General features: G+C 44.1%; 1 protein-coding gene across 3 annotated transcripts in view; it reads right to left on the minus strand.

The window, feature by feature from the left end:
• Positions 1-25,752, minus strand: part of col5a1 (procollagen, type V, alpha 1) — a 104,296-nt gene that overhangs the window by 15,086 nt on the left and 63,458 nt on the right. For all 3 annotated transcript variants that reach the window (XM_066646583.1, XM_066646585.1, XM_066646584.1), the window contains exons 21-48: positions 25,522-25,575; positions 25,294-25,338; positions 24,570-24,623; positions 24,139-24,183; positions 23,687-23,740; positions 22,980-23,024; positions 22,803-22,856; positions 20,958-21,002; positions 19,596-19,649; positions 17,186-17,293; positions 16,777-16,830; positions 16,420-16,473; positions 11,579-11,623; positions 11,412-11,465; positions 11,120-11,164; positions 10,971-11,024; positions 10,807-10,860; positions 10,407-10,460; positions 8,961-9,068; positions 8,783-8,872; positions 7,766-7,819; positions 7,188-7,295; positions 6,324-6,431; positions 3,946-3,999; positions 3,585-3,638; positions 2,050-2,157; positions 1,854-1,907; positions 1,664-1,771 (exon numbers count right to left, since the gene is read on the minus strand). In XM_066646583.1, the coding sequence (XP_066502680.1) occupies positions 1,664-1,771; positions 1,854-1,907; positions 2,050-2,157; positions 3,585-3,638; positions 3,946-3,999; positions 6,324-6,431; positions 7,188-7,295; positions 7,766-7,819; positions 8,783-8,872; positions 8,961-9,068; positions 10,407-10,460; positions 10,807-10,860; positions 10,971-11,024; positions 11,120-11,164; positions 11,412-11,465; positions 11,579-11,623; positions 16,420-16,473; positions 16,777-16,830; positions 17,186-17,293; positions 19,596-19,649; positions 20,958-21,002; positions 22,803-22,856; positions 22,980-23,024; positions 23,687-23,740; positions 24,139-24,183; positions 24,570-24,623; positions 25,294-25,338; positions 25,522-25,575 (1,818 nt within the window). The remainder of the gene's footprint in view (positions 1-1,663; positions 1,772-1,853; positions 1,908-2,049; positions 2,158-3,584; positions 3,639-3,945; positions 4,000-6,323; positions 6,432-7,187; positions 7,296-7,765; positions 7,820-8,782; positions 8,873-8,960; positions 9,069-10,406; positions 10,461-10,806; positions 10,861-10,970; positions 11,025-11,119; positions 11,165-11,411; positions 11,466-11,578; positions 11,624-16,419; positions 16,474-16,776; positions 16,831-17,185; positions 17,294-19,595; positions 19,650-20,957; positions 21,003-22,802; positions 22,857-22,979; positions 23,025-23,686; positions 23,741-24,138; positions 24,184-24,569; positions 24,624-25,293; positions 25,339-25,521; positions 25,576-25,752) is intronic.

Raw genomic sequence — 25,752 nt, forward strand, 5'->3', positions numbered from 1 at the left:
ATCAGTGTGACTCCCCTGCAACCGCTCCAAACAACAAATGTAAAGTTAAAGAATGGGAAAGTAAGATACAAGCTCCAAAACTGCCACTTTCATGCAGCACATTTGACATCTAACTTCAGCTCAGGAGACAGCCTCTATGCGCTTGGAGGGGAATGCTAACTGTCCTCGAGCTGTGTGCTCACCGTACCTGAGCATTTTGTGTATCGGGACGTTCTGAGGATGCTGCGATATCACACACAGTATCACAGATACAAGGCACAAGGGCACCCCCTTGTGGAGCATTCCCTACATGTGAGTGTGTGAGTGAGTATGTGAGTGAGTGAGGGAATGAGTATGTTTGTAGGGGAGGGCGATGGAGTATGTGTGTGTGAGCTTGTATGAGTGAGTGACTGTGAGTAAGTTAATGAGCGAGTGTGTGGATATGAGTGAGTGAATGAATATAAATTCAATAAGCTTTATTGGCGTGACCATACTGTGAGTGTGAGTGTGTATGTGGGTCAGAGAGTGAACAAGAGAGTATGTGAATGAGTGAGTGAGGGAGTGTGTGTGAGTGGGTGTGAGAGCACTGTTGATAAGCACAGGCCTTATTCACACAGTCGATGACAAACTTCAAAACTCTGAACGCAGTTTTCCAAGAAAATAAACAAAGGGGGAGTCGAGCTGCGGCGGGTGGGTTTGTTACAGTGAAGGTCACACAGGAACATTAGCGGTGGATCGGGAGTCTCGGATCGGAGAGTTTGACGGAACAAAAACTTACTTCTGAGAGGGAAGTCAGCAAAACAACAAACAAAGACAAAAAAGCTTTGTTCGTGCTTTTGAGTCGTATCATTTCTTTTGATATGACTTTGATAAGTTAAAAAAAATAAAAATAAATAAAGGCCGGGCAAAGTTATACTCCTTTACCCCACCCACTGATTCATGATTTATGACTCACCCCAGGACCAGATAATGTCCAGATTTTAATCTTGTTTTAGTCCGTGAAATAAAAAGCCGCATTTTAGTTATGGATTTTTAAAGCTTTTTGTCATTTTTATTTATTATATTTACATTTAAAAACACACTGACATCAAAGTCAAAAATCATGTCAAATTAATGTCAAAGTCACTGTAGAATGTGTGCAATTCGAGACTGAGTTGACTCCATGTGATTCGACTCTATGAATCATTGGCTGACAGTTGATTCGAGTGAACTGGAAGAATCTATTCATTGGGAGTCGAACAGAGTATTGAGTATATTTTAGAGTAAGAATCACCCCCTGTCCCATGACTGTGAAGAAGAAAAAGGGTTTTAAAGATAGAAACTTCTGTCATTTTAAACGGAAATCTCCTCAAACTCTTAAAGTAAAACCCTCAGTCTTCCTCGGAATCCTGAAACACAGAGGCAGATACTGCGGAGTATTCTCTGTGCCATGTGTAAGATGATTTCAGAGTGTGGTTTAGAGTCGTCTGAGCAGCTCTGAAAAGGAAAGAGTAAACGGAAAAACCTTTTCTTGTCGTCATGACAACCGCAAACAGGCCAAGCATTTTCCTGTTTTTATTACCTCGTGAAATAACAGGTCATTTTTCAATCTTTCACATTGTTTAGTTTAGTTTTTATTCATTGATGAAAAGTGCAAAATCACTACCTCTGGTGACAGGAAGCTTACAGGAACACAAACTCTCACCTTCTCTCCCACTGATCCTGGGTTTCCGATTCCTCCTGGGGGGCCCTGGGGTCCGTCAGCACCTGGGGGTCCGGAGGGGCCTCTGGGACCTGGAGGACCAGGGGGACCCTGAGAACGAAAGAGAGAAAGAGTGAGCGAGAATGCATTGTAATAGGGTCAGAACATGCAGCAAGTATTTTTATTTTCTCACCATGTGACCGACATCTCCAGTCTCTCCTTTCTCACCCGGAGGTCCAGGCAATCCCTGCATGACATCAGAAACCCAGTTACTACCAACCACACACAGTATCGGCGCTAATAGCACCCTCTTGTGCTGAAGCTTCAGCCTGCTAAATGTGAGTAATAAATATGGCTCAGAGCCATAACTTTGGTGTCATGACTTTTACCTGAATGCCGACAGGTCCTGGTGGTCCAGGGAATCCACGTGCTCCCTCGTCTCCTTTCTGCCCAAACAAACCCTGTTGTCCTCTTGGACCTGGCTCTCCATCAGCTCCCTACAGAGAGAGAAAGAGAGAGAGAGAGAGAGAGAGAGAGAGAATGAGAGAGAGAGAGAGTATGTGATAAGAACCGGTCCGTTGCTGCTGTTTTGGGACTTGCTGATATTCAACTGTGAATGCACTGCACTTGTAAGTGCCTGATTTTTAAAAATGCATAATTCCAGAGTGCCTTATTTTAGAATGCATCAGTCCTACTTCTGCAACACATCACTTTGAGATACCATTTTCTGATATCCGGAGTGCCAGATTCTAAAATCCAGACTAGGAAGTGCATTATTGAAAATGCACAATCCCAAAATACCTCATTCTATAACACAGAACACCCAAGACAAGAGTGTCTCATTCTAAAACCTGTATTCCCAATATCCTAATTCTGGAGTGCCCCATTCATTAGAAAACCCACTATTCCGAAGATCCTAATTCCGAAGTACAGCATTCTGAAATCAGGTTTTCATAAGACCCTAATTCCAGAGGGCTTCAATATGAAATCCAGTGTTCCCAAGATCCTAATTCTGGAGGGCCTCATTCTAAAATCCAGTTTTCCCAAGATCCTAATTCTGGAGGGCCTCATTCTAAAATCCAGTATTCCCAAGATCCTAATTCTGGAGGGCCTCATTCTAAAATCCAGTATTCCCAAGATCCTAATTCTGGAGGGCCTCAGTCTAAAACCCAGTATTCCCAAGATCCTAATTCCGGAGGGCCTCATTCTAAAATCCAGTATTCCCAAGATCCTAATTCTGGAGGGCCTCATTCTAAGATCCAGTATTCCCAAGATCCAAATTCTGGAGGGCCTCATTCTAAAATCCAGTTTTCCCAAGATCCTAATTCTGGAGGGCCTCATTCTAAAATCCAGTATTCCCAAGATCCTAATTCTGGAGGGCCTCATTCTAAAATCCAGTATTCCCAAGATCCTAATTCTGGAGGGCCTCAGTCTAAAACCCAGTATTCCCAAGATCCTAATTCCGGAGGGCCTCATTCTAAAATCCAGTATTCCCAAGATCCTAATTCTGGAGGGCCTCATTCTAAGATCCAGTATTCCCAAGATCCAAATTCCAGAGTGCCCCATTCATTATAAAACCCAGTATTCCCAAGATCCTAATTCCAGAGTGCCTCATTCTAAAATCCAGTATTCCTAAGTGCCTCATTCTGAAATCAGGTATTCCTAAGATCCTAATTCCAGAGGGCTCCAGTATGAAATCCAGTATTCCCAAGACTGTAATGAGTACCTCATTTCAAAACACAGAATTTTCCCGTGTAGGTCAAACCGAAATTGTGCACTCTGAATCCTTTTGCTTTTCAAAACGCACCGCTCCGAAATGCCCTCTGGAATACAGTGGAATTATGGTGTGCCGACACTTACGGCCATAATCCATTTTAAAAAACACAGAAACAAGAAGGGAAACATCTGATATGAAAATACTCACAGCAGGACCAGGCTGACCGACCGGACCTTGGGGACCAGTGGGACCGGGAGGACCCTAAAAACAGAGAGAGAGGAAGGGACAGAGAGAGAAAGAGAGAGAGAGAGGGGAACATGAGAAGAAAACAAAGTTGTTTAGTCAGTGCCTTTTATAACAAAGACTCCAGGGCTTCCAGCAGAGCAACACGTACATTCATATTCATATTTATATTCATATTCATAACCGCAGCCTTCAGTGAAAGAGAGAATACGCATCAAGGAGGGAGTTAAAAAAGAGCGAGAATAAAACAAATATAAAAACAAAACAACACACGCAAACAGAAGCAGAAATGTGAGTGAAATAAGTAAGAGTGTGAGTGACTTACCTGCTCTCCTTTGTCTCCTTTGCTTCCCTTCTGACCAGGCTCGCCAATCTCTCCCTGAGAAACAACGTCCAGAGAATGTTAAAATAGCATCTGGAGAATGTTAAAGTTACGATCACTGCTACCTACTGAAAATTCATATAAACCATGAGCTGCTGGCTTTAATGCAGCGCTTTCTTGACAAACGACTCTCCTGGAGTGAAGGGCATTAACGTTTCTAATCTAGGCTTTACACTAGAACTGGTGCTGAAGCTGGATGCTTGGTTCTGGATCCCAAATCATCCCAGAGGTCTCTCATCTCTAGAGAGAAACCTTCCATGGCTCCACAGCCCAACGCTGGGGGATTTTTATCCCCTCTGGCACTGAGCATGGTGATCTCAGGCTCATGTGCAGCTGCTCTGTTGTTCTATGGTCATTAATTAAAATTTTTTTAGAGGCTCTGCTTCCAGACATGAAAATCCTATTCAATTTTTCCAAAGACATTTGGAAAAATCCATTATACAAGTGAAATAAGAGGCAAAAATGTTTTAAATAATAAAAATAAATAAATAATAAAATTACAAAACTGTGAACTTTAATATGGGAAAGAACTACATATCCCACAATTCACTGCGAATGTTTTCAGCCATTTACCCTATTTCCCAACCAGTTATTTTCCCGACAAGTTTTACAATCGTACACGTATCTCTAGTGTTCGTTTGTGTGTGTATGTGTTCTTTTTTTAAAGGTGCTACAAAGCCATAGAGGAACCACTTTTGTTTAAGAGATGTGTGACTTTGAAGAATCCATCACTTGATCTTAAGGTTCTTTACACATTTAAAGGAACAATATGTAGAATTTGTCCTTTAAATTACTGATTCAAAATCATTATGATGGCCCACAGACCTGTAATACGGAGAATACAGCCTCTCTAATTGCTACTCTGGGTTCAGCACAGTAGAAACTGCACAATGTAACTTTTGGCGGAAGGTAGGAAACCTTCCACTTTCTCTTAAGATGAAAGCTCTCAGGACAGTGCTGTAAAAGTTAAAATAATTATACGTTGCAACTGGAGGGGGAGCCCATAACCAAAAAATAATAATATCTTACATAGCGTTCCTCTTTTGCTCCTGGGGCGCCCCCTTCTGTATCGTTTTTGCAGCACTGTACTGAAATCAGTGGGGAGAGGGAGAAGGTTTCCTACGCTCTTCCAAAAGTTACATAGTGCAATTTTATTTTTCAGTCCCAAGCCAGGTGTATTAAGGAGAGTAGGTTCTATTCTCTGTATTCCGGGTCAGTACCGCGATAATTTTCATGCTGGAATTTTAAGGGAAAAATATTACATATTGCTCCTTTAAAATTTTCCACAAACAATGGTTCTCTATGGAACTTCTATGGAGTCGCTCAAAGAAACTTTTGTAGCACATTTATTTGTTTTGTAGAACCTTTTGTAGCACAGTTTAAATCTCCATGGTAACACTGCCCTCTCTGATTGGTGGACCTTTGTGCTTTAAGCACTATGGGTAATGTATTTCTTTATGAGGAATTGGGGAATTTTCAAAACAAAGTGAAATCAGAGACTCATGGCTTTAACTCGAGCAGGCGAAAATATAACATGGGTAAAAATAAATCTACCTATGGCAATTACGATTGGGATTTTTACTTCCAGACGGTTCAACTCTATTAATTGTTGATCACCGCTGTTCTTTCCATTTCCTGTCTGTCTGGAACTGTGTTTCCCAACAGGCACTGCACCTGTCGCACCTGACTCACAGCTCACACTGAGATCACCCTCACACCTCCTTAACACCATCACGCACACACATATGCATTCTTGCTACTTCACACACACACACACACACACACACCCTCTCTCTCTAATCTCATCTCTTTGATGCATTCTCCAATATACTCGAGCCCATTGGGATTCAGAGTCAGAGAGAAGATGGATGTTCACTTTCATTCCTACTAATGTCAGGTATACTTCATCTCTGCACCCCCCTCCACACACACACTCACACACACATCTCTCGTCCTGTGGAGCCAGAGCGAGGAGTTTACACAGCCTTTGAGTTCATGTGTCCTACACGGGACACATTTTAGAGCATTTTCTATTTCTGTTTTCATCACATTTGCATTTTCATCCACTGATACACAGTTTCATTATTCTCCGAAAATACATTTACAGACAGTACCTTTGTCTTGTGCACACAGCTGTATACAGCGTATGTATTAATGTGTGTTTATATACAGTATCTACACTGTACTCTCACTCTTCTCTCTCTGTCCTCGTCCTTCTCAGACACGTTGTTCTTCATCTATTCCCTCTTTTCCTCCAATACTCATCTATCACTCTACTTATATCAGCCACCAAAATGTCCAAACAGCTTTTAGCCTTTTACCTTATCTCCGTCTTCTCCTGGAGGTCCAAGCGGGCCGGCAGGTCCGGGCAGACCCACGGGACCCTGAATACCATCTCTGCCAGCAGGGCCTTGGGGTCCTTTCTCTCCCTGAAGGAAGAGAGAGAGAGAGAGAGAGAGAGAGGGGGGGGTGGGGGGTGTTCATATCAGGTTTGGTGCACTTCTTCAAAATGTCAAGACAGTCCTTTTCTCATAGTGTCACTGTTGGATGTAAACAAAGCAATTCAGAAAGTAATCAAAGTCGATTTTTCTTGGCAGCCATTAACTAATACACAACTGTCAATCAACCCACCTGCGTCTTTTGCCTTCTGAGAATTTCAAAAGGCTGGGTTCAGGTCGGATTACGGCTTTATTGCACAGCTGTAACAGGGCTGTTCACAGCTGGAAGGCTAAAATAGTCTCATTCATAATCAATAAAAGCTGGAAATACTAGCTGCTATTTAATTTAATCTAATGGACATTGATTTGTCCAGTGGGAGCTATTTGATCAATATGACCAATTATTATTTGAGATGTTCTGTATTACGTCCAAAGCTTTTCGAGAGAGAGAGAGAGAGAGCTCAGAGGGAATTAATAACAAAGCCAGTTAGAATCTACAGGCCAAAAAAACCCAGTACAAGGACAACAAATTAAAGGGGGCATTTGCACCTAATCAGGGCTGTCTGAAATCTGTCTGGAACATCCTCAGACGCCTCTGCCTCTCACCGACTGGGTGATTAGCTAATGGATTCAATCAGACCCACGTGGAGCAGGGAAAGTGGCAAACTCAGAAGTGTAGGGAACTGCAGGGCCAAAAAAAAACAAAACAAAAAGAGCCCCAAAAGGGTCAGAAACGCAAGCGCTTACCGGTCCACCTTTCTCTCCGGCTGGTCCCGGGGGTCCTTGAGGTCCTGGTCGACCTGGAAGTCCGGTGGGTCCTGCTGGTCCAGCTGGGCCTCGCTCTCCGGGAGAACCCTGAGAGAGAAGGTGCAAATGAGATGCAAACGAGACGCGTCTGGACTGTGTGGTGTTTGTGTAACACGTTCACGTAGTTAAAAACTCGCAGGGTTTGACTGATCAGGATTAAAGTAATCATCCGTAATTCTGACAGCTACTCCACATGCTGAGAGCTGAGAGCTTATTGACTGGGGCGCATGTGCTGAGACCGAAATATCGATTGCCACCCTATTGAGCGCAATTCTGCGTATGGAGATATGGGGAAAGGGGCGAGAGAGATACAGAGACAGTGAGGGAGAGAGAGAAAGACAAACCTGTGGATGTATACTTACTGTAGAGCCAGGGTAGAGCAGAGGATAAAGAAAAACAGAAAGGAGTAAGAGCACAGTGAACCAAACAAAGCCTTTACAGCTTAGAGATAGTGACGGATGGATAAAGAAAGAGAGAATACAGAAGGAAAGGGAATAAAGTGTGCGTTTAGTACTCACAGCAGGTCCGGGTGGGCCTGGTGGTCCTTCGTTTCCTTTCAATCCTGCAGAACCCTGTGGAAGAACAGCCACTCGAGTGAAACTGCTGATCATATTCATTCATACAAGTTCAAAGCAAAACGTCAGTGCAGGTTCGTCATAAATATTGCACTCCGTATCGACTCAGCACCGCAGCGAGGAGATAAAGATGAAAATAAGGATGAAAAACTTGCTGCTAATGATAAAAGAGAACGCTGACTCCGTGTGATTACGGATGTGTCAGCTAATGTCCGAGATAAACGTGCACTGTGAGTATAATCGGGGCAGATGAGTTGATACATTGCTGACGTCAACATAAAGTACCCAGGAAATTCCAAACACCATTCCACTTCATCTTCGGTGCTCGGCGCTGAATTTTAATAAACGTGTGAGTGACTGACTGAGTTCTCAAGAGCTATTCCTGAGAGGGGGCGCCAAAGTGCTGTTGTGTTCCAGGTAGTATGTTCAATCAGTGATATCAAGAATGGCCTGTAGATGGTGCCCTAAACATGGGCATAGTGGCGTGATCTCATCTAATATATTATTAATGGAAAACCATTATGAGATCATTTCAGTAGTGAACAGCCCAAAAAACGCCCCAAATCACTTAAAATATGAGGACTTTGCAACCCTTGTCATGGCAGTGGGGGTTGTGGGGCAAACCACTTATTGTTTAAATTGATATAATTATGTTTACAATGATTACTTTGGAGGACACATAACTGGGGAGGATTTCTGCCACTGGTTACAAGCCAATTCATGTGGATTCATATGTGAACAGCAGCTCCTCTGCCTGATCTGGACGGAGTAGGAGAGGCAGAGCTCATGTTGTTGCCATGGCAGTGGTAACAACCCCACGGCAGCAGGCAGGAGGCTTTCTTTCATGTGCTAAGTTTTTATTTTATGTTTTCTGGCAGTATTCAGACTTTATATCAGCGGGACATTTTAATTCTTGAGGGTGGAGAAATAAAACTACGAGACGGTGGATATGTTACTCACAACAGGGCCGGGCAGTCCTCTCTCTCCTGGGAATCCTCTCAGACCCTGTGGGCCGTCCTTTCCAGCGGGACCAGCAGGACCTGGATCTCCCTATACACACACACACACACAATCAATTGATTGAGGATGTGTAATGATAACAAATACATGAACTGTGTGTGCTTGTATATGTTCTCACCTTGGCTCCCTCTTTGCCAGCAGGTCCGGGAAGACCCTGCTCACCTGGTGGTCCTGGAGGTCCAGGATGACCGCGCTCTCCCATTGGTCCAGTCTCACCTGTTGGTCCCTGTGCAGCAAAAGAGATATTATGAGTAATGTAGTAAAAGAGCGATGATTGGCCGGAGTGGCCTAAATCTCAGTATCAGTTGCATTGTGGTTATTGTAGTTTTAGAGGGATCAGGGGTCAGTTCGGCCAGATTCTCAACGGTACGATTACTGAAGTTTATTTTGGAAATGTAATGAATCACTGTAGATTTACCACACACCACTTTCTTGAATATTTTGCATGGTTCCTGGAGACTTCCCACAAACCTCTGTTTCCCAACTCTGCTGCAGGCTAAGCTGCTACTTCTCAGTGTGTCATTGGTATGGACGTTGATTAGTGCTCTTTCTGCTTCACACAGACCCAAACAGCGAGGGTGCAATGAAATGAGCATTTAAAAATGCGTTAAATGTCAAAGACCGTGGGGGAAATGTGTGTGTGTAAGCTCTTTCTCACACCTGTGTGTGGGTGATTCTTTGAGAAGCTACCCACCTCCACATTAGCATAAAGAGCAGGGTCTGTTTGCTCATGAATAATTCATTAGCTGCTAAGCAGTAACATCTAACAGCGTAAACAATGGCGCGTCAGGAGAAAGGACTTGACAAACAAGCAAACAGGAGTTCTTAAGGACGAATTTGCAACTTGGGTGACCTTTAATGGCCCATAATAAGCTCTACTGACCCCTAATGAACTCATACATATGTAGCACTTATTATGAATATCCCACCAACAACACTGAGACTGAGAGAGACAGAGAGACTGTGAGTGTGAGGGTGTAGAAGGTGAGGCAGGATGATGTTAAGGGTGAATACAATTTGTCTGCTCACATGACGGTGTGTTATGGTGATTTTCCACTGCATTGGACCTACTCTGCTGGGCTCTACTGAACTTTACTGGTCTCTACTGGACTGTACTGGGCTCTGTTGGAATTCTACTGGGTTGGTCTCCCACTCCCACATTTCCCCCCCACAAAATGTGTCCAGTGTCGTCTGGAAACCCTGTCTCTAACGGGAACAGCGGGCTTTGGAGACCACAACAATGGCGGTGGCAACGTAACAGCTCCGTCAACAGTTTAGGCAGATCAGAGTTTGTTCCTTTCACCGATCCAAGGAGCGTTTGAACCTTGGGGTAATTTTACAAGCTCTCGTTGTGAATCAGATGTGATCTCTGCTGTAGCTGAAGAGTTTGTGCTGGACGTCTGCATTGCGTGGCGTAGAGTGGCGGCTCGTTTGGAACCACGAAAAACAGCGACTAAGAACCCGGTTTCAGGACCAGGACCTAGTTTTCCCGACAGTGAAAGAGCTGAGCACAGCAGAGTGCAGATCCTGCAGTGGAAAACACCAATAGTTTTTGGCTGCTCACCTGAGGGCCCAGAACACCTGGAGGTCCGGGTGGTCCGGTCTTTCCTTGGAAACCCTTAGGAGAAGAAAAGAACAAGGTGCTCAGTAAGTTGCATGAGTCAAGGGAATTGTAAATGTTTACTTCTAAGTGTGCATTTTATTCATTGTCCCAATAATGTCAGTTTTCACTAGCGCACTTATGAGGTTTTCTATGTTATGTTAGCACAAAGCTAACTCTTTGATTTTCACTTTCTCAAGTCTTTAATTCTAGGCTGTTATCCAAGTAAGTGCTGCTGGTCAGCTAAGTGCTTTAGTTATTTCTTTGATTGACAGTTCAGTGTACTGCCACCTCCTGGTCTGGAGAGTGCTTTCCTGTCATGCAGATGTAATAGATACATGCATTTTTGACCCATAGCTCTTACCGTCTCTCCTCTCTGACCGGGGTGCCCAGGCAGTCCATCTTTTCCTGATGGTCCCTGAAAACATGAGAGTGAATTTATTAAAGGGATAAAATAGGAGAATAAAGCGAGAGACAAAGAATGAAATAGAGAATTTCTCTATAAACATTGTCACTCATTTTACTCACAGGAGGTCCTTTCGGTCCTGGGAATCCAGTTGGCCCTTGAGGTCCAGTCAGACCCTACAGTATACAATTATAAACACAGTCATCACACCTTATCAATCACTGATTAGTAAATTAAGACAAAATTAAGATATAATATTAATAGCATGTACCCGTTCACCAGGAGGTCCTGGGGGTCCATCGCTTCCTGAGTTGCCCTGTGGAAGAGAAGAGAATGGTTAAAGAGCTGATACAAAGCACCAGTCTTGTGAAGGACTACTTGAGAGTTAGTGGTGCCCCCTGGTGGAGAATTTGATTCCTGCTAAACATGAGTGAGTGAGTGAGTGAGTGAGTGAGTGAGAGAGGTATAAGCCAATTCCTTGAGGTGATTTGCAAGTCATAATGTCCATATTGTGACCTAAAACAGTATCAATCTTCAAAGATAACAGCATGTCATGGAGTCACCTTTGGTCCAGCTTTTCCTGTGGGGCCCCTTGGTCCCCTCTCTCCACGAGGGCCCTAAATAAGGAGAAAGAGAGTGAGCTTTGTAATGTAAACAATATATATTTTTTTACTGCCTTTTATATTTCAATATTTGTGAGTTTTTGTGTTTTTGAGAGCAATACACTTACAGTGGGTCCACGCTGTCCTCGGGGGCCAGGCTTTCCCGCTGTTCCCTATAAAACAGAGGGAGGTAAAATTATAATAATTATAAAATAATATCTAATTAAACTATATTATATTAATATATCTGTTTTCATATATATTTTTCAGCATTCTCCCTTTGTCTAAACATCCCTGTTCCACTTTCAGCACCTGTTCCTTTAAATGATAATGAGCCGCTACCTGTTCACCCCGACCCCGAGTGCACAGCAGTGAGGAGTGAGCAGCTAAAGCTCTGGTGTTAAGCCGTTTTCACTCTGTTCTCTTTTTTCTCCATTCTTGCTTTCTCAGTTTTTACTTAGTGCTCTTATTTCTCCGCACTCGTTCTGTCTGTTTTGTTGTGTTTTAACTTGTCTTTGCGCTCTCACATGAACACGGGTCCAGCGATATGATTGGACAGACTCAGAGGAGGGGGTGGGGCAATTCTAAAGTCTCTGAGCAAAATCAGAATGTCTCGTTCTATCCCACAGAAAAGTGACTGGATGGTCTTGTTTCACAGTGGTGGGCTCCAGCTTCACATTCACAGAAAAGGGGATCTCCTTTAACTCTTTCAGCACAGAGCAGTGCAGAGATGAAACTGGACAGATGCTAAAGACTCAAGCTTTTCCCTCACTTCCATGAATGAAAGTTAGTGAGCTTGAAATTAGCATTCTGCATTTCTTGCTTTCTTTATCTTGGAGTCATTGTTGAAGATGAACACATGCCAGACATAATTAGATCCCGTTTCTCTGATTCTTACCAGAAATCTGCAAATAGTGTTGGTTCAGTGTGAGAGAAAATATCACAGTTAGTTCAGAAACAAAGACGAATGTTTGGGGAAGAAGTCAGAAGGAAAACAAAATGTCTCATGAATATTAACAAGGAGGGACATGGGTTTACACTAAGACTATGCTACGTGAGTGTGTGTGTGTGTGTTTAATGAATCGAGACGATAAGAAGCTCTATCTAATAATGTTTATGTGCAGATTGTCTCTCTGATGGTGACAGACCATCTCTCTCCGTTCAAATATAATGAACTGGAATTAAACATTAGAGCGCTGCGTGGCCCTGCGCTGCTTCATCACGCGGCTGATGAAAGGATAACGGCCGCCAGAAACGACAAGAACACACATCACACACTTCCCGCTCACAGCACATTCAGATCTAACTCACTGGGGTTTATTTTTTGTTTGTTTTCTTGTTGGTTCACATGTTGACCTGTTTATCATCTGACGCAAGATTAGAAATGAGCCTGGAACAGGTGCTGCATTCTACTGCTGCTCACTGGCCGCTTTATTAGAAACACCCCCATTCTACTGTCACTCACTGGCCGCTTTATTAGAAACACCCCCATTCTACTGTCACTCACTGGCCGCTTTATTAGAAACACCCCCCTCTACTGACACTCACTGGCCGCTTTATTAGAAACACCCCCCTTCTACTGACACTCACTGGCCGCTTTATTAGAAACACCCCCATTCTACTGTCACTCACTGGCCGCTTTATTAGAAACACCCCCCTCTACTGACACTCACTGGCCGCTTTATTAGAAACACCCCCCTTCTACTGTCACTCACTGGCCGCTTTATTAGAAACACCCCCCTTCTACTGACACTCACTGGCCGCTTTATTAGAAACACCCCCCTTCTACTGACACTCACTGGCCACTTTATCAGAAACACCCCCCTTCTACTGTCACTCACTGGCCGCTTTATTAGAAACACCCCCCTTCTACTGACACTCACTGGCCGCTTTATTAGAAACACCCCCCTTCTACTGACACTCACTGGCCACTTTATTAGAAACACCCCCCTCTACTGACACTCACTGGCCACTTTATCAGAAACACCCCCCTTCTACTGTCACTCACTGGCCGCTTTATTAGAAACACCCCCCTTCTACTGTCACTCACTGGCCACTTTATCAGAAACACCCCCCTTCTACTGGCACTCACTGGCCACTTTATCAGAAACACCCCCCTTCTACTGTCACTCACTGGCCGCTTTATTAGAAACACCCCCCTCTACTGACACTCACTGGCCGCTTTATTAGAAACACCCCCCTTCTACTGTCACTCACTGGCCGCTTTATTAGAAACACCCCTCTTCTACTGACACTCACTGGCCGCTTTATTAGAAACACCCCCCTTCTACTGACACTCACTGGCCACTTTATCAGAAACACCCCCCTTCTACTGTCACTCACTGGCCGCTTTATTAGAAACACCCCCCTTCTACTGTCACTCACTGGCCACTTTATCAGAAACACCCCCCTTCTACTGTCACTCACTGGCCGCTTTATTAGAAACACCCCCCTTCTACTGTCACTCACTGGCCGCTTTATTAGAAACACCCCTCTTCTACTGACACTCACTGGCCGCTTTATTAGAAACACCCCCCTTCTACTGACACTCACTGGCCGCTTTATTAGAAACACCCCCCTTCTACTGTCACTCACTGGCCGCTTTATTAGAAACACCCCCCTTCTACTGTCACTCACTGGCCACTTTATCAGAAACACCCCCCTTCTACTGTCACTCACTGGCCGCTTTATTAGAAACACCCCCCTCTACTGACACTCACTGGCCGCTTTATTAGAAACACCCCCCTTCTACTGTCACTCACTGGCCGCTTTATTAGAAACACCCCCCTCTACTGACACTCACTGGCCGCTTTATTAGAAACACCCCTCTTCTACTGACACTCACTGGCCGCTTTATCAGAAACACCCCCCCTCTACTGACACTCACTGGCCACTTTATCAGAAACAGCCCCCTTCTACTGTCACTCACTGGCCACTTTATCAGAAACACCCCCCTTCTACTGTCACTCACTGGCCGCTTTATTAGAAACACCCCCCTTCTACTGACACTCACTGGCCACTTTATCAGAAACACCCCCCTTCTACTGACACTCACTGGCCGCTTTATTAGAAACACCCCCCTTCTACTGACACTCACTGGCCACTTTATCAGAAACACCCCCCTTCTACTGTCACTCACTGGCCGCTTTATTAGAAACACCCCCCTTCTACTGACACTCACTGGCCACTTTATCAGAAACACCCCCATTCTACTGTCACTCACTGGCCGCTTTATTAGAAACACCCCCCTTCTACTGTCACTCACTGGCCGCTTTATTAGAAACAACCCCCTTCTACTGTCACTCACTGGCCACTTTATCAGAAACAGCCCCCTTCTACTGTCACTCACTGGCCACTTTATCAGAAACAGCCCCCTTCTACTGTCACTCACTGGCCACTTTATCAGAAACACCCCCCTTCTACTGTCACTCACTGGCCACTTTATCAGAAACAGCCCCCCCCATTCTACTGACACTCACTGGCCACTTTATCAGAAACACCCCCCTTCTACTGTCACTCACTGGCCACTTTATCAGAAACACCCCCCTTCTACTGTCACTCACTGGCCACTTTATCAGAAACACCCCCCTTCTACTGACACTCACTGGCCACTTTATCAGAAACAGCCCCCCCCATTCTACTGACACTCACTGGCCACTTTATCAGAAACACCCCCCTTCTACTGTCAATCACTGGCCACTTTATCAGAAACACGCCCCTTCTACTGTCACTCACTGGCCACTTTATCAGAAACACCCCCCTTCTACTGTCACTCACTGGCCACTTTATCAGAAACAGCCCCCCCCATTCTACTGACACTCACTGGCCACTTTATCAGAAACACCCCCCTTCTACTGTCACTCACTGGCCACTTTATCAGAAACAGCCCCCCCCCATTCTACTGACACTCACTGGCCACTTTATCAGAAACACCCCCCTTCTACTGTCACTCACTGGCCACTTTATCAGAAACACCCCCCTCTACTGACACTCACTGGCCACTTTATCAGAAACACCCCCCCTCTACTGATACTCACTGGACACTTTATCAGAAACACCCCCCCTCTACTGACACTCACTGGCCACTTTATCAGAAACACCTCCCTTCTACTGTCAATCACTGGCCACTTTATCAGAAACACCCCCCTCTACTGACACTCACTGGCCACTTTATCAGAAACACCCCCCTTCTACTGTCACTCACTGGCCACTTTATCAGAAACACCCCCCCTCTACTGATACTCACTGGCCACTTTATCAGAAACACCCCCCTTCTACTGTCACTCACTGGCCACTTTATCAGAAACACCCCCCCTCTACTGATACTCACTGGCCACTTTATCAGAAACACCCCCCTTCTACTGACACTCACTGGCCACTTTATCAGAAACACCCCCCTTCTACTGTCACTCACTGGCCACTTTATCAGAAACACCCCCCTCTACTGACACTCACTGGCCACTTTATCAGAAACACCCCCCTTCTACTGTCACTCACTGGCCACTTTATCAGAAACACCCCCCCTCTACTGATACTCACTGGCCACTTTATCAGAAACACCCCCCCTCTACTGACACTCACTGGCCACTTTATCAGAAACACCCCCCTTCTACTGTCAATCACTGGCCACTTTATCAGAAACACCCCCCCTCTACTGATACTCACTGGACACTTTATCAGAAACACCCCCCCTCTACTGACACTCACTGGCCACTTTATCAGAAACACCCCCCTTCTACTGTCACTCACTGGCCACTTTATCAGAAACACCCCACTTCTACTGACACTCACTGGCCACTTTATCAGAAACAAAGCTACAGCTCTGATGTTTATCTGAAGATCAAAGCAGCTGTGGTCAGTGTGTGTTTATTCTGCGAAGCACTGAGTTCTGACCCAAACCCAGCTCCAATAACTTTAACCATCACTCTGCTCTCAAACTACTGACTGAGCTTTAATCTCTGCTCCATACCCTTGTGCCTTTCTCTCCATTGGCTCCTGGGAAGCCTTGGAATCCTTGAGAACCCTATAACACACAGAGAGAGAGAGAGAGAGAGAGAGAGTTATTCATTTATTCACATGTCCATCAAAGAAAAAGAGGGAGAGAGTGAGGGAGAGGGGGATGAGAGGTGAGGGAGGAGAAGAAAGTGCTGCTGCAGTAGGGCATTCTGGGTCATGGCTGAGTGGAGTGCTGACAGCACATGGCATTATGGGTAAATCCGATTAGCTTTGATCAGAAAGTTCAGACTTCTGAGACACACACACACACACACACACACACACACACACACACTGTATTTATGAAAAGTAAATAACTGTGGGGAGTTACCTTCGGACCCTGCCTTCCAGGATAACCCGGTAATCCAGGAACACCAAGTTTACCCTAAACAACAACAACAACAACACAACAGATGAGAGAGAGAGAGAGAGAGAATCAGATCAGTTATGAATCATTCCATACTGATATGTAAATACTATCCCTGTCCAATGAGAAGCCTGTATCTCCATGTTTGTGGATGTTTAGTTAATGTATCATTTTATCACAGCAGATTTTTTTCTTCTGTAAATTTAAGTTTTAGGAGACACTTGTTTTTAATTGTTTTAAATGCTATTTCTAAAAAAGAACTAAAAAGAGAGACGAGATTAAAAAAAAAGAAGAGAGGCTGAGACACTGATCAGCAGTGAGGCTCTAGGAGCCGCCTAGTGACATCACATCATCCTCTGCCACACCCACACACCTTCTCTCCTGATGGTCCGAGGGGCCCTGAGTCTCCAGGGAGACCGGATCTTCCTTTAGGACCTTCGGGACCGTCCTCTCCACGGGGACCTGCAGCTCCTAACTCCCCCTAAACACAAACATACAATTTGTTGTGAGGATTTGATGGCATTCAGCCTTAGATACTTCAGTGTGGTCGGGTATTGGACTTGGACCATCGGTTCATTAACACCAGGTGGAAAATACAAACATGCAAGTTCAGTACAGCCCTTTCCTGTGTGTGTGTGTGTGTGTGTGTGGAATGGGGGGGGGGGGGGGGGGGTGGGGCTCATGTGCAGCTGTTCTAGAGAATTCTATTGAGATTATACACAGTGTCCAGACATCATTCACTGTAAAGGTTTAATTAGAAACTGCAGGAAGGATACCCAGTGTATACTGACTATCTTTAAGATGCCAGGTATTATATTTGCAGTGGTGTTTGTGTGTGTGTGGTGGCAGAGAATAGCTGGCAGTAATTAAAGCTGTTAAAACTCTCAGAGGAAGTGTGTGTGTGTGTGTGAAGAGGAAAGGCAGAAATCTGGCACCCAAAATCTGTCGTTTTCCAAGATATGATGGGCACAGACAGACTGAGTTCATCAGCAAAGTGTGTGTGTGTGTGTGTGTGTGTGTGTGTGTGTGTGCGTGATATTTGGAGTGCCGCCCACTCTGTGCAGGAGCAAGAAGTGTTTGCTCATTACCCATAATCACACACTTCAGAAAAATGTCAACACAACAGCAATCCATCAGATCGATCAGGCTGTGTAAAGGTTACATCCCCTCAGAGATGCTGAACCAGTGTGTGTGTGTGTGTGTGTGTGTGTATGCGCGCGTGTGGTGAAATCTGACAGCTAGTACCTGCAGTGACTCCAAAACGAACACTGCATTATAATTTTTCAGAGATAGTAGCTCATCTGTTGCTGCACGGTTTGTGTTGTTCGTCCTCTAGTCCTTTATCAGCGGACACAGGACACTGCCCACAGGAAGCCACCCACAGGACACTGCCCACAGGACACTGCCCACAGGACGCCGCCCACAGGACGCCGCCCACAGGACGCCGCCCACAGGACGCCACCCACAGGACGCCACCCACAGGACACTGCCCACAGGACACTGCCCACAGGACGCCGCCCACAGGACGCCACCCACAGGACACTGCCCACAGGACACTGCCCACAGGACGCCGCCCACAGGACGCCACCCACAGGACACTGCCCACAGGACGCCGCCCACAGGACGCCGCCCACAGGACGCCACCCACAGGACGCCACCCACAGGACACTGCCCACAGGACACTGCCCACAGGACGCCGCCCACAGGACGCCGCCTACAGGACGCCGCCCACAGGACGCCGCCTACAGGACGCCGCCCACAGGACACCACCCACAGGAGACAGCACATGGGACGCCGCCCACAGGACACACCACGACGTCTGTGTCACTGCACCGCTGATAATCATATCTGCTCTGTGGGGGTCCTCACTGAAGAACAGGGTGAAAGTGGGTAACAAAGTATGCAGAGCCACAGATAGAGCCACAGATAGACTACAGTCTGTAGCTATAGAACTACAGTGCTATGGTCAGTGGAGCTCAGAGAGTAGACAGGGAATGTAGATACAAGGTCATTTTTAATGTTTTGGCTGATCTGAAAATAAATAATAGCAACCACTTGGAATACAGTGACAGTGTATTTTCTTGTGTACAGTGGATTAGACGATGAGTCAAACACTATTTTGACGAAAGTTTGAATACTGTGTTCACAGTTGTGACCTCATAAACACGGGTTTAAATTTCTGAAAATTTCTATAAGTTTATTTCCAAACACCAACTGTAAGAAATGGTGAGTGGTTGGTGCATTTCAAACTAACAGTGTTCACAGTGCTCTATATCAGTATAAACAAAGGGAATCCAACGTTATCCAGTTAAAGCAACACAAGGTCATATTTTTACATTACATTTACAGCTTTAAAATCACTGTGATGCTCCACACAGCTGTAATAAGAAGAACAGAGCATCTTTCATTGCTACTCAGGGCTCAGCACTGAAGAAACTGCACTATGTCATTTTGGAGGAGGGTAGGAACCTTCCAGTTTCAGTCCTATATTTAACATCACTGTAACAACAAACTATAAACAGGCTAATGGTTTATTTTGGGGACGATTGGGATCCTCTTAGTGAATTAAAGAGATACGATATTGATTTTTTTAAGTGCACACCACATACCGAAAAGTTGATATTTTAAGGTAGACCTACTTTTTTAAAGGTAGAACTACTTTTAGCGTCCATATCTAATGCTGCTGAACTGAGAAAAACAGGGTCTGAAGTTGGAGCCGTAGTGGCGTAAAACATGCAAACGATGACAACGTTATGCGCAAAGTAGAGTAAACAATGTCTCACCCTGTCACCCTTGATACCCATGTCTCCTTTAAAGCCAGGGAAGCCGTCTTCTCCCTGAGGGAGAGAGAGAGAAAGAGAGAGTGAGATACAAGAAATCCAAACAGTGCTTCACTGTCACACATTTCCTGAGCTTCCTGGAAAGTTTACAATGTTGTTTACACAAAACTTAGCGCAGCAGCTTGCTAAAAGGCTGCCACCATTTTCTTTTTCATTCCAAATGTATTCAGTCAACAAACACAGGTTTGTTTATATAGCTAACAGCAGAGCTAATGTGTAAAGAGCTAAGGCTGTGTCCCAATTGTGAACTACACACTAATAATATATAGTGTATACTACAAACAAACCTTAAAAGCATGAATTATGTGGTTTGTACACACAACATTAACATAGTAAACTGATTCTTACTAACAGGATGTGATCAACTGTTGCTATGACAACACACATCATATCAAGCTTCAGCTGAAACACTTTCTGACATCTGTTTCAAAGGCTGAAACTCAAATCTCCCTCCACACTGCGTAGTGCACAGTGAAGGTCACAAACAACAGTTTCTGCACTAAAATAGTGCACTGTACGTCAGATAATAAAATATAAGCTTCACATCCCTCTGTCTCACATTTAGTGCAACACCTAGTAGCGTTGGTTTATAATCTGTGAAGTGCACTATGTAGGGAGTAGGGCACCAAATTTTTCAAAATATGAACTGTGGATTTTTAATACACTCAACTTTCACACAACATACAACACACTACACTACACACTCAAACACCAGTTAGAATTAATATTAAGTGCACAATTGGGATGCAGCTTTAGCTAATATCTGCTAACACACCTACAGAGTTTCTAACAGTACGTTAGTGGTGTAAGGCCTTAAGGTCAGCTAACCAATGAAGACACTCATTGAGCTATAATCTGCCTAGATACATCAGTGAAAACCAATCCTGATTGGACATTTTTCTGTGTTTGGGGGTGTTTTAAGAGTTGTTTCCAGACAAATGACGGTGTTGTGATATAAAAGTAAAGTAAATAAATGAACAGATTGGTGTAGAGTGACCTGGCTCAGTCTCACTACACACTCACAGCCGTGAGAGTCTCCCTCTCTCTCTCACACACACACATACACATTCGGACCATCCCTGTCTCCATAGAAACAGCTATTTGTGGAGTCTCTGTAACACTCCCACTATAACTTTATAATGAAATAATAACACACTACTCTGCTCTTATTTTCTGCAAAAGCTATTATCTTCAGCAAAACCTTGATTTTTATGTTTGAAAAGTTAAAGATAATTGAATAAAACTTTAATCAAACAGAGGAAATGCCTTAAATGAATGGACAGGCAGATGAAAGGACAACTGTACCTTTTCACCCTTGTTTCCTTTCAGCCCACGGACCCCATCGGCACCCTAGAGAGAGAGAGAGAGAGAGAGAGAGAGAGAGAGAGAGAGAGAGAGAGAGAGAGAGGGACAACAGAATTACACACCACAGCAAGCTCCCTGGGTTTCAATCTCAGACTCAAATCTCTGATCTAATCCTCCACAGAAAAGTCTCAAAGCATGGGAAAGGTCTGGGGTTTGATTGACAGCAGTGGCCTTTGACCTTAGCATAGAGACCTCACTGCAGAAACCCCGCTCTCTCTGCAAACTACAGTTTGACTTAGAGCTGAATCCAGTTTAACTCTCCTCCTCAGGACTTTCAGCTCAGAGCCTCTACTGGGAACACTACAGCACTCAGATATTCACTGATTGGTTGGTTGGCTTTTAATTGCTTGGTTCGCTGGTTAGTATGTGATAAATTGGTTGGTTAGTAAGTGATTGATTGGGTGGTTAGTTGATAAACAGTTGGCTGCTAAGTGACTCATAGATTCGTTGGTAAGTGATTGATTGGTTTGGATGGTAAGTGATTGGTTGGTTGGTAAGTGATTTGTTTGTTGGTAAGTGATTGGTTTGTTGGTAAGTGATTGGTTTGTTGGTAAGTGATTGGTTGGTTGGTAAGTGATTGGTTTGTTGGTAAGTGATTGGTTGGTTGGTAAGTGATTGGTTTGCTGGTAAGTGATTGGTTGGTTGGTAAGTGATTGGTTTGTTGGTAAGTGATTGGTTGGTTGGTAAGTGATTGGTTTGTTGGTAAGTGATTGGTTGGTTGGTAAGTGATTGGTTTGGTTGGTAAGTGATTGGTTCGTTGGTAAGTGATTGGTTGGTTGGTAAGTGATTGGTTTGTTGGTAAGTGATTGATTGATTTGTTGGTAAGTGATTGATTGGGTGATTGGTAAGTGTTTGGTTTGTTGGTAAGTGATTGGTTGGTTGGTAATTGATTGGTTTGTTGGTAAGTGCTTGGTTGGTTTGGATGGTAAGTGCTTGATTGGTTGGCTGCTAAGTGAGTGGTAGATTTGTTGGTAAGTGATTGATTGGTTTGGATGGTAAGTGATTGGTTGGTTGGTAAGTGATTGGTTGGTTGGTAAGTGATTGGTTGGTTGGTAAGTGATTGGTTTGTTGGTAAGTGATTGGTTGGTTGGTAATTGATTGGTTTGTTGGTAAGTGATTGGTTTGTTGGTAAGTGCTTGGTTGGTTTGGATGGTAAGTGTTTGATTGGTTGGCTGCTAAGTGAGTGATAGATTTGTTGGTAAGTGATTGATTGGTTTGGATGGTAAGTGATTGGTTGGCTGATAAGTCATTTATTGGTTGGTTGGTAAGTGATTGGTTGTTGGTAAGTGATTGATTGATTTGTTGGTAAGTGATTGATTGGGTGGTTGGTACCTCATTGGTTGGTTGGTAAGTGATTGATTAGTTGGCTGATAAGTCATTTATTGGTTGGGTGGTAAGTGAATAATTGGCTGGTAAATGATTGATGGATTTGTTGGTAAGTGATTGATTGGTTGGTTGGTAAGTGATTGATTGGGTGGTTGGTACCTCATTGGTTTGTTGGTAAGTGATTGATTAGTTGGCTGATAAGTCATTTATTGGTTGGGTGGTAAGTGATTGATTGGTTTGTTGGTAAGTGATTGATTGGTTTGTTGGTAAGTGATTGATAGCTTTGTTGGTAAGTGATTGATGGGTTTGTTGGTAAGTGATTGATGGGTTTGTTGGTAAGTGATTGGTTGGTTTGTTGACAAGTGAGCGATTGGTTGCTCAGTTGATAGATGAAGCAGAAACATCTGCCCAGGATCTAACCTAATCTCAACAAGCACAGCCAATCAGAACAGAGCTTACCTTCACGCCTCTAGGTCCGGGATATCCGATTGGTCCCTGAGCTCCAGGAGGTCCCTGAGGGCGACAGAGTTGAGGGGGCGGGGGGTTAACCACGTTGACAATGTGGATGATCAGATCAGTGCAGGTACAGAGTGAAGGTGCTAAGGATTAAAGAGAAAATGTGAAGGTTCTTCTCACCATGTTTCCTTTCTCACCCGACGGACCCTCCTTTCCTGGGTGACCCTGAGGGTGAAAGAGAAGGAGACGTGTCTCATTAGACAGGAATAAAGATAGCTGTAATAAAAACACGCATCTCCGATGTTGATTTCATAGCAACACTTCAGCTACAGGTTCACAGCTATTCTCTCAGTAGTGGCGCCCTCAGTGGAACATGTACAGTACCTTTAATTAGGGAATGTAACTGTAGTGTATTCTATAATATTTGTAGATGGTAAAGTTGTGCTGATTTCACACACCCAGGACTTATATTATGATCTTTTATTTTACTCAGTTCTATAAGAGAATGTAATGAACACAACTGGACTTTAACACCACTGCTGTGTCTTTAAAGGTATGTTACACTGTTTGTAACTTTAGTGACCAATAATGAACCTGTACAGGAGCTTTATTTCTGACAGTGCAGGACATGTTTTATTAGGACTGGACCTGATGACAGGTTTCTCCTCCTCCTCTCTCTCTCTCTCTCTCTCTCTCTCTCTCTCTCTCTCTCTCTCTATTTTTCTCTTTTTTCCATCTGACTCCCTCTGTTCTTTTTTTCTTATTTGTCATCCTCATCTCTACACCTACTGGACTGAGAAATTCTTGCTATTTACAGTGTGAGTGTGTGTGTGTGTGTGTGTGTGTGTGTGTGTCTGTGAGTGTGTGTCTGCGCTTCTGAAACTCACCGGTGGTCCATCAGCTCCTGGCATGCCTGGCAACCCTGGCTTTCCAGTTGGACCCTGAAAAAAACAGAACATTAATATCTCTCTCTCTCACTCAAACACACACACACACACACACACACACACACACACACACACACACACACACAAAGACACAGATTCCACTCTGACAGAACCCCATACCAAAAAAAAGCCCATTGCTTTCAGGAGTGTGAACCAAAACAGAAAAAAAAGGAATTTTAAAATAATAACATTCTCATAAAATTCCCCATAAAATTGCTTCTGATGAAGTGAATAGCGATGAATAGATTTGATGTATTTTCTGAAAAAATAAGTCAAAATATGACATCATTCTGAAAGAAAATATGTAAACGTTATTTTTATTTTCAATTAAACGATGTCTCCACATTTAACACACACACACGCACAAACACACACACACACACACACATTACCTTCTCTCCTGGGGGTCCGATGGCTCCTTGAGGCCCTGGCAATCCCTAAGAGAAAACAGCAGAGTTATCTTTTTCACATAAAAAAAATCATTTAAAAGCTAGTCACTACTCCAGCTGTGTAAGCACATCTGGATCTGTGCAGTTTCAAAGTGACTCCAACTGGACTTGGATCAGGGTTCTGAGAGATCTGCATCTTCCATATACACATGGCAGGGCTAACACCTGCTTCCTTCAACATATGACATCGTTAGGGCTCAACACACTCGCAGGAGAACACTACCTCATTCACTTACAGCATCTAACAGACAGCAGCAGTGCCTGGCATCACATAGAGCGATGACACGAGAGGGAGGGGAAATCTCAGTCAATCAAGGGAATCATACACAATGGGCGGGGTTTAGTTCTCCGAAGGGGTGTGGCCTACCACTTACCTGAGCTCCGGGGTTTCCTTGCTGTCCGGGAGGTCCTGGCTCGCCTTGAGGCCCCTGAGAGTAAAATGAGAAACAGAAGCGTAAGAAACCTGAAGCCACATTTTCAGTCAGATCATTCTGATCATTCGGATACCGGCTCCATGCGCCTGTCTCTCTCTCTCTCTCTGTCTCACTGACTCTGAGTCTCATTAGCCGTGGCTGAGTGTAAGACGCGGGCTGTGGCTTTGACATGGAATTGTGGGACGAGAAAGTGTCCCGGGTTTGCATCAGTTCCCACGTGGGCGGCTCTAAATCAGCCGCTCTGTTTTCCCACAGAGCAGCAGGAGCACAGGCTTATTCCTGATGGAGCAGCACTGCTGTCACGCCGCAGTTAAAATGCATCCCCCACTGTTAAAATGCAACACCCCCCCCCCCACCACTGGTCTCCCACCAGGTGTGTGAGGAGTGGGTGTGTTTGTGTATACAGGTTTTCGTAGATTTTCTGGACTAAAATGAGCCGAAAACTGTGGTATTTTATTATTAACAAGTGAAATGGGGTTATGCTGAAGTCAGGTCTATAACTTTTACAATTTATATTAAGATAAACACTTTATAATATCAACAGCATCAGAAAACAACCTCTTTTCCCCCAAAGAAGTTATTTTAAACATGAAGGAATAACTTTCATATGGCTTTACCTTCTAATATTGTGTAAAAAGTGTGTGTGCGTGTGTGTAATACTCACAATATTTCCTTTAGGACCTGGGTGTCCGTCCATTCCCGTCACACCCTGCAAAAAAAGAAAACATTTTTTACTAATTTATCTTCATACATGGATTTTATATATATTTCCAGTCCTATGTCTTTTCTTATTGTGAACATGCCCCAAAATACAAACAGCACATTGGCAAATCTGGTTAATCAATATGTGCAATGGACTATATTTAGCATTAATTCTGTTTTCGTGACTTACTGGGGTTCCTGGGGGTCCCTGCGGTCCTTTTGGTCCCAGCAAACCACGAGGACCCTGAAAATGAAAGAAATATGATGAAGCATGTGTCTTCATTCCAGTTGTGTCCGATTTATCCCTCAGTTATTATTCATATAATAATAATAATAATAATAATAATAATAATATTATATGATTATATATATATATATATATATATATATATATATATATATATATATATAAATCCTGAAT

This window comes from Hoplias malabaricus, chromosome 15, assembly GCF_029633855.1.
Source record: "Hoplias malabaricus isolate fHopMal1 chromosome 15, fHopMal1.hap1, whole genome shotgun sequence".
NCBI lineage: Eukaryota > Metazoa > Chordata > Actinopteri > Characiformes > Erythrinidae > Hoplias > Hoplias malabaricus.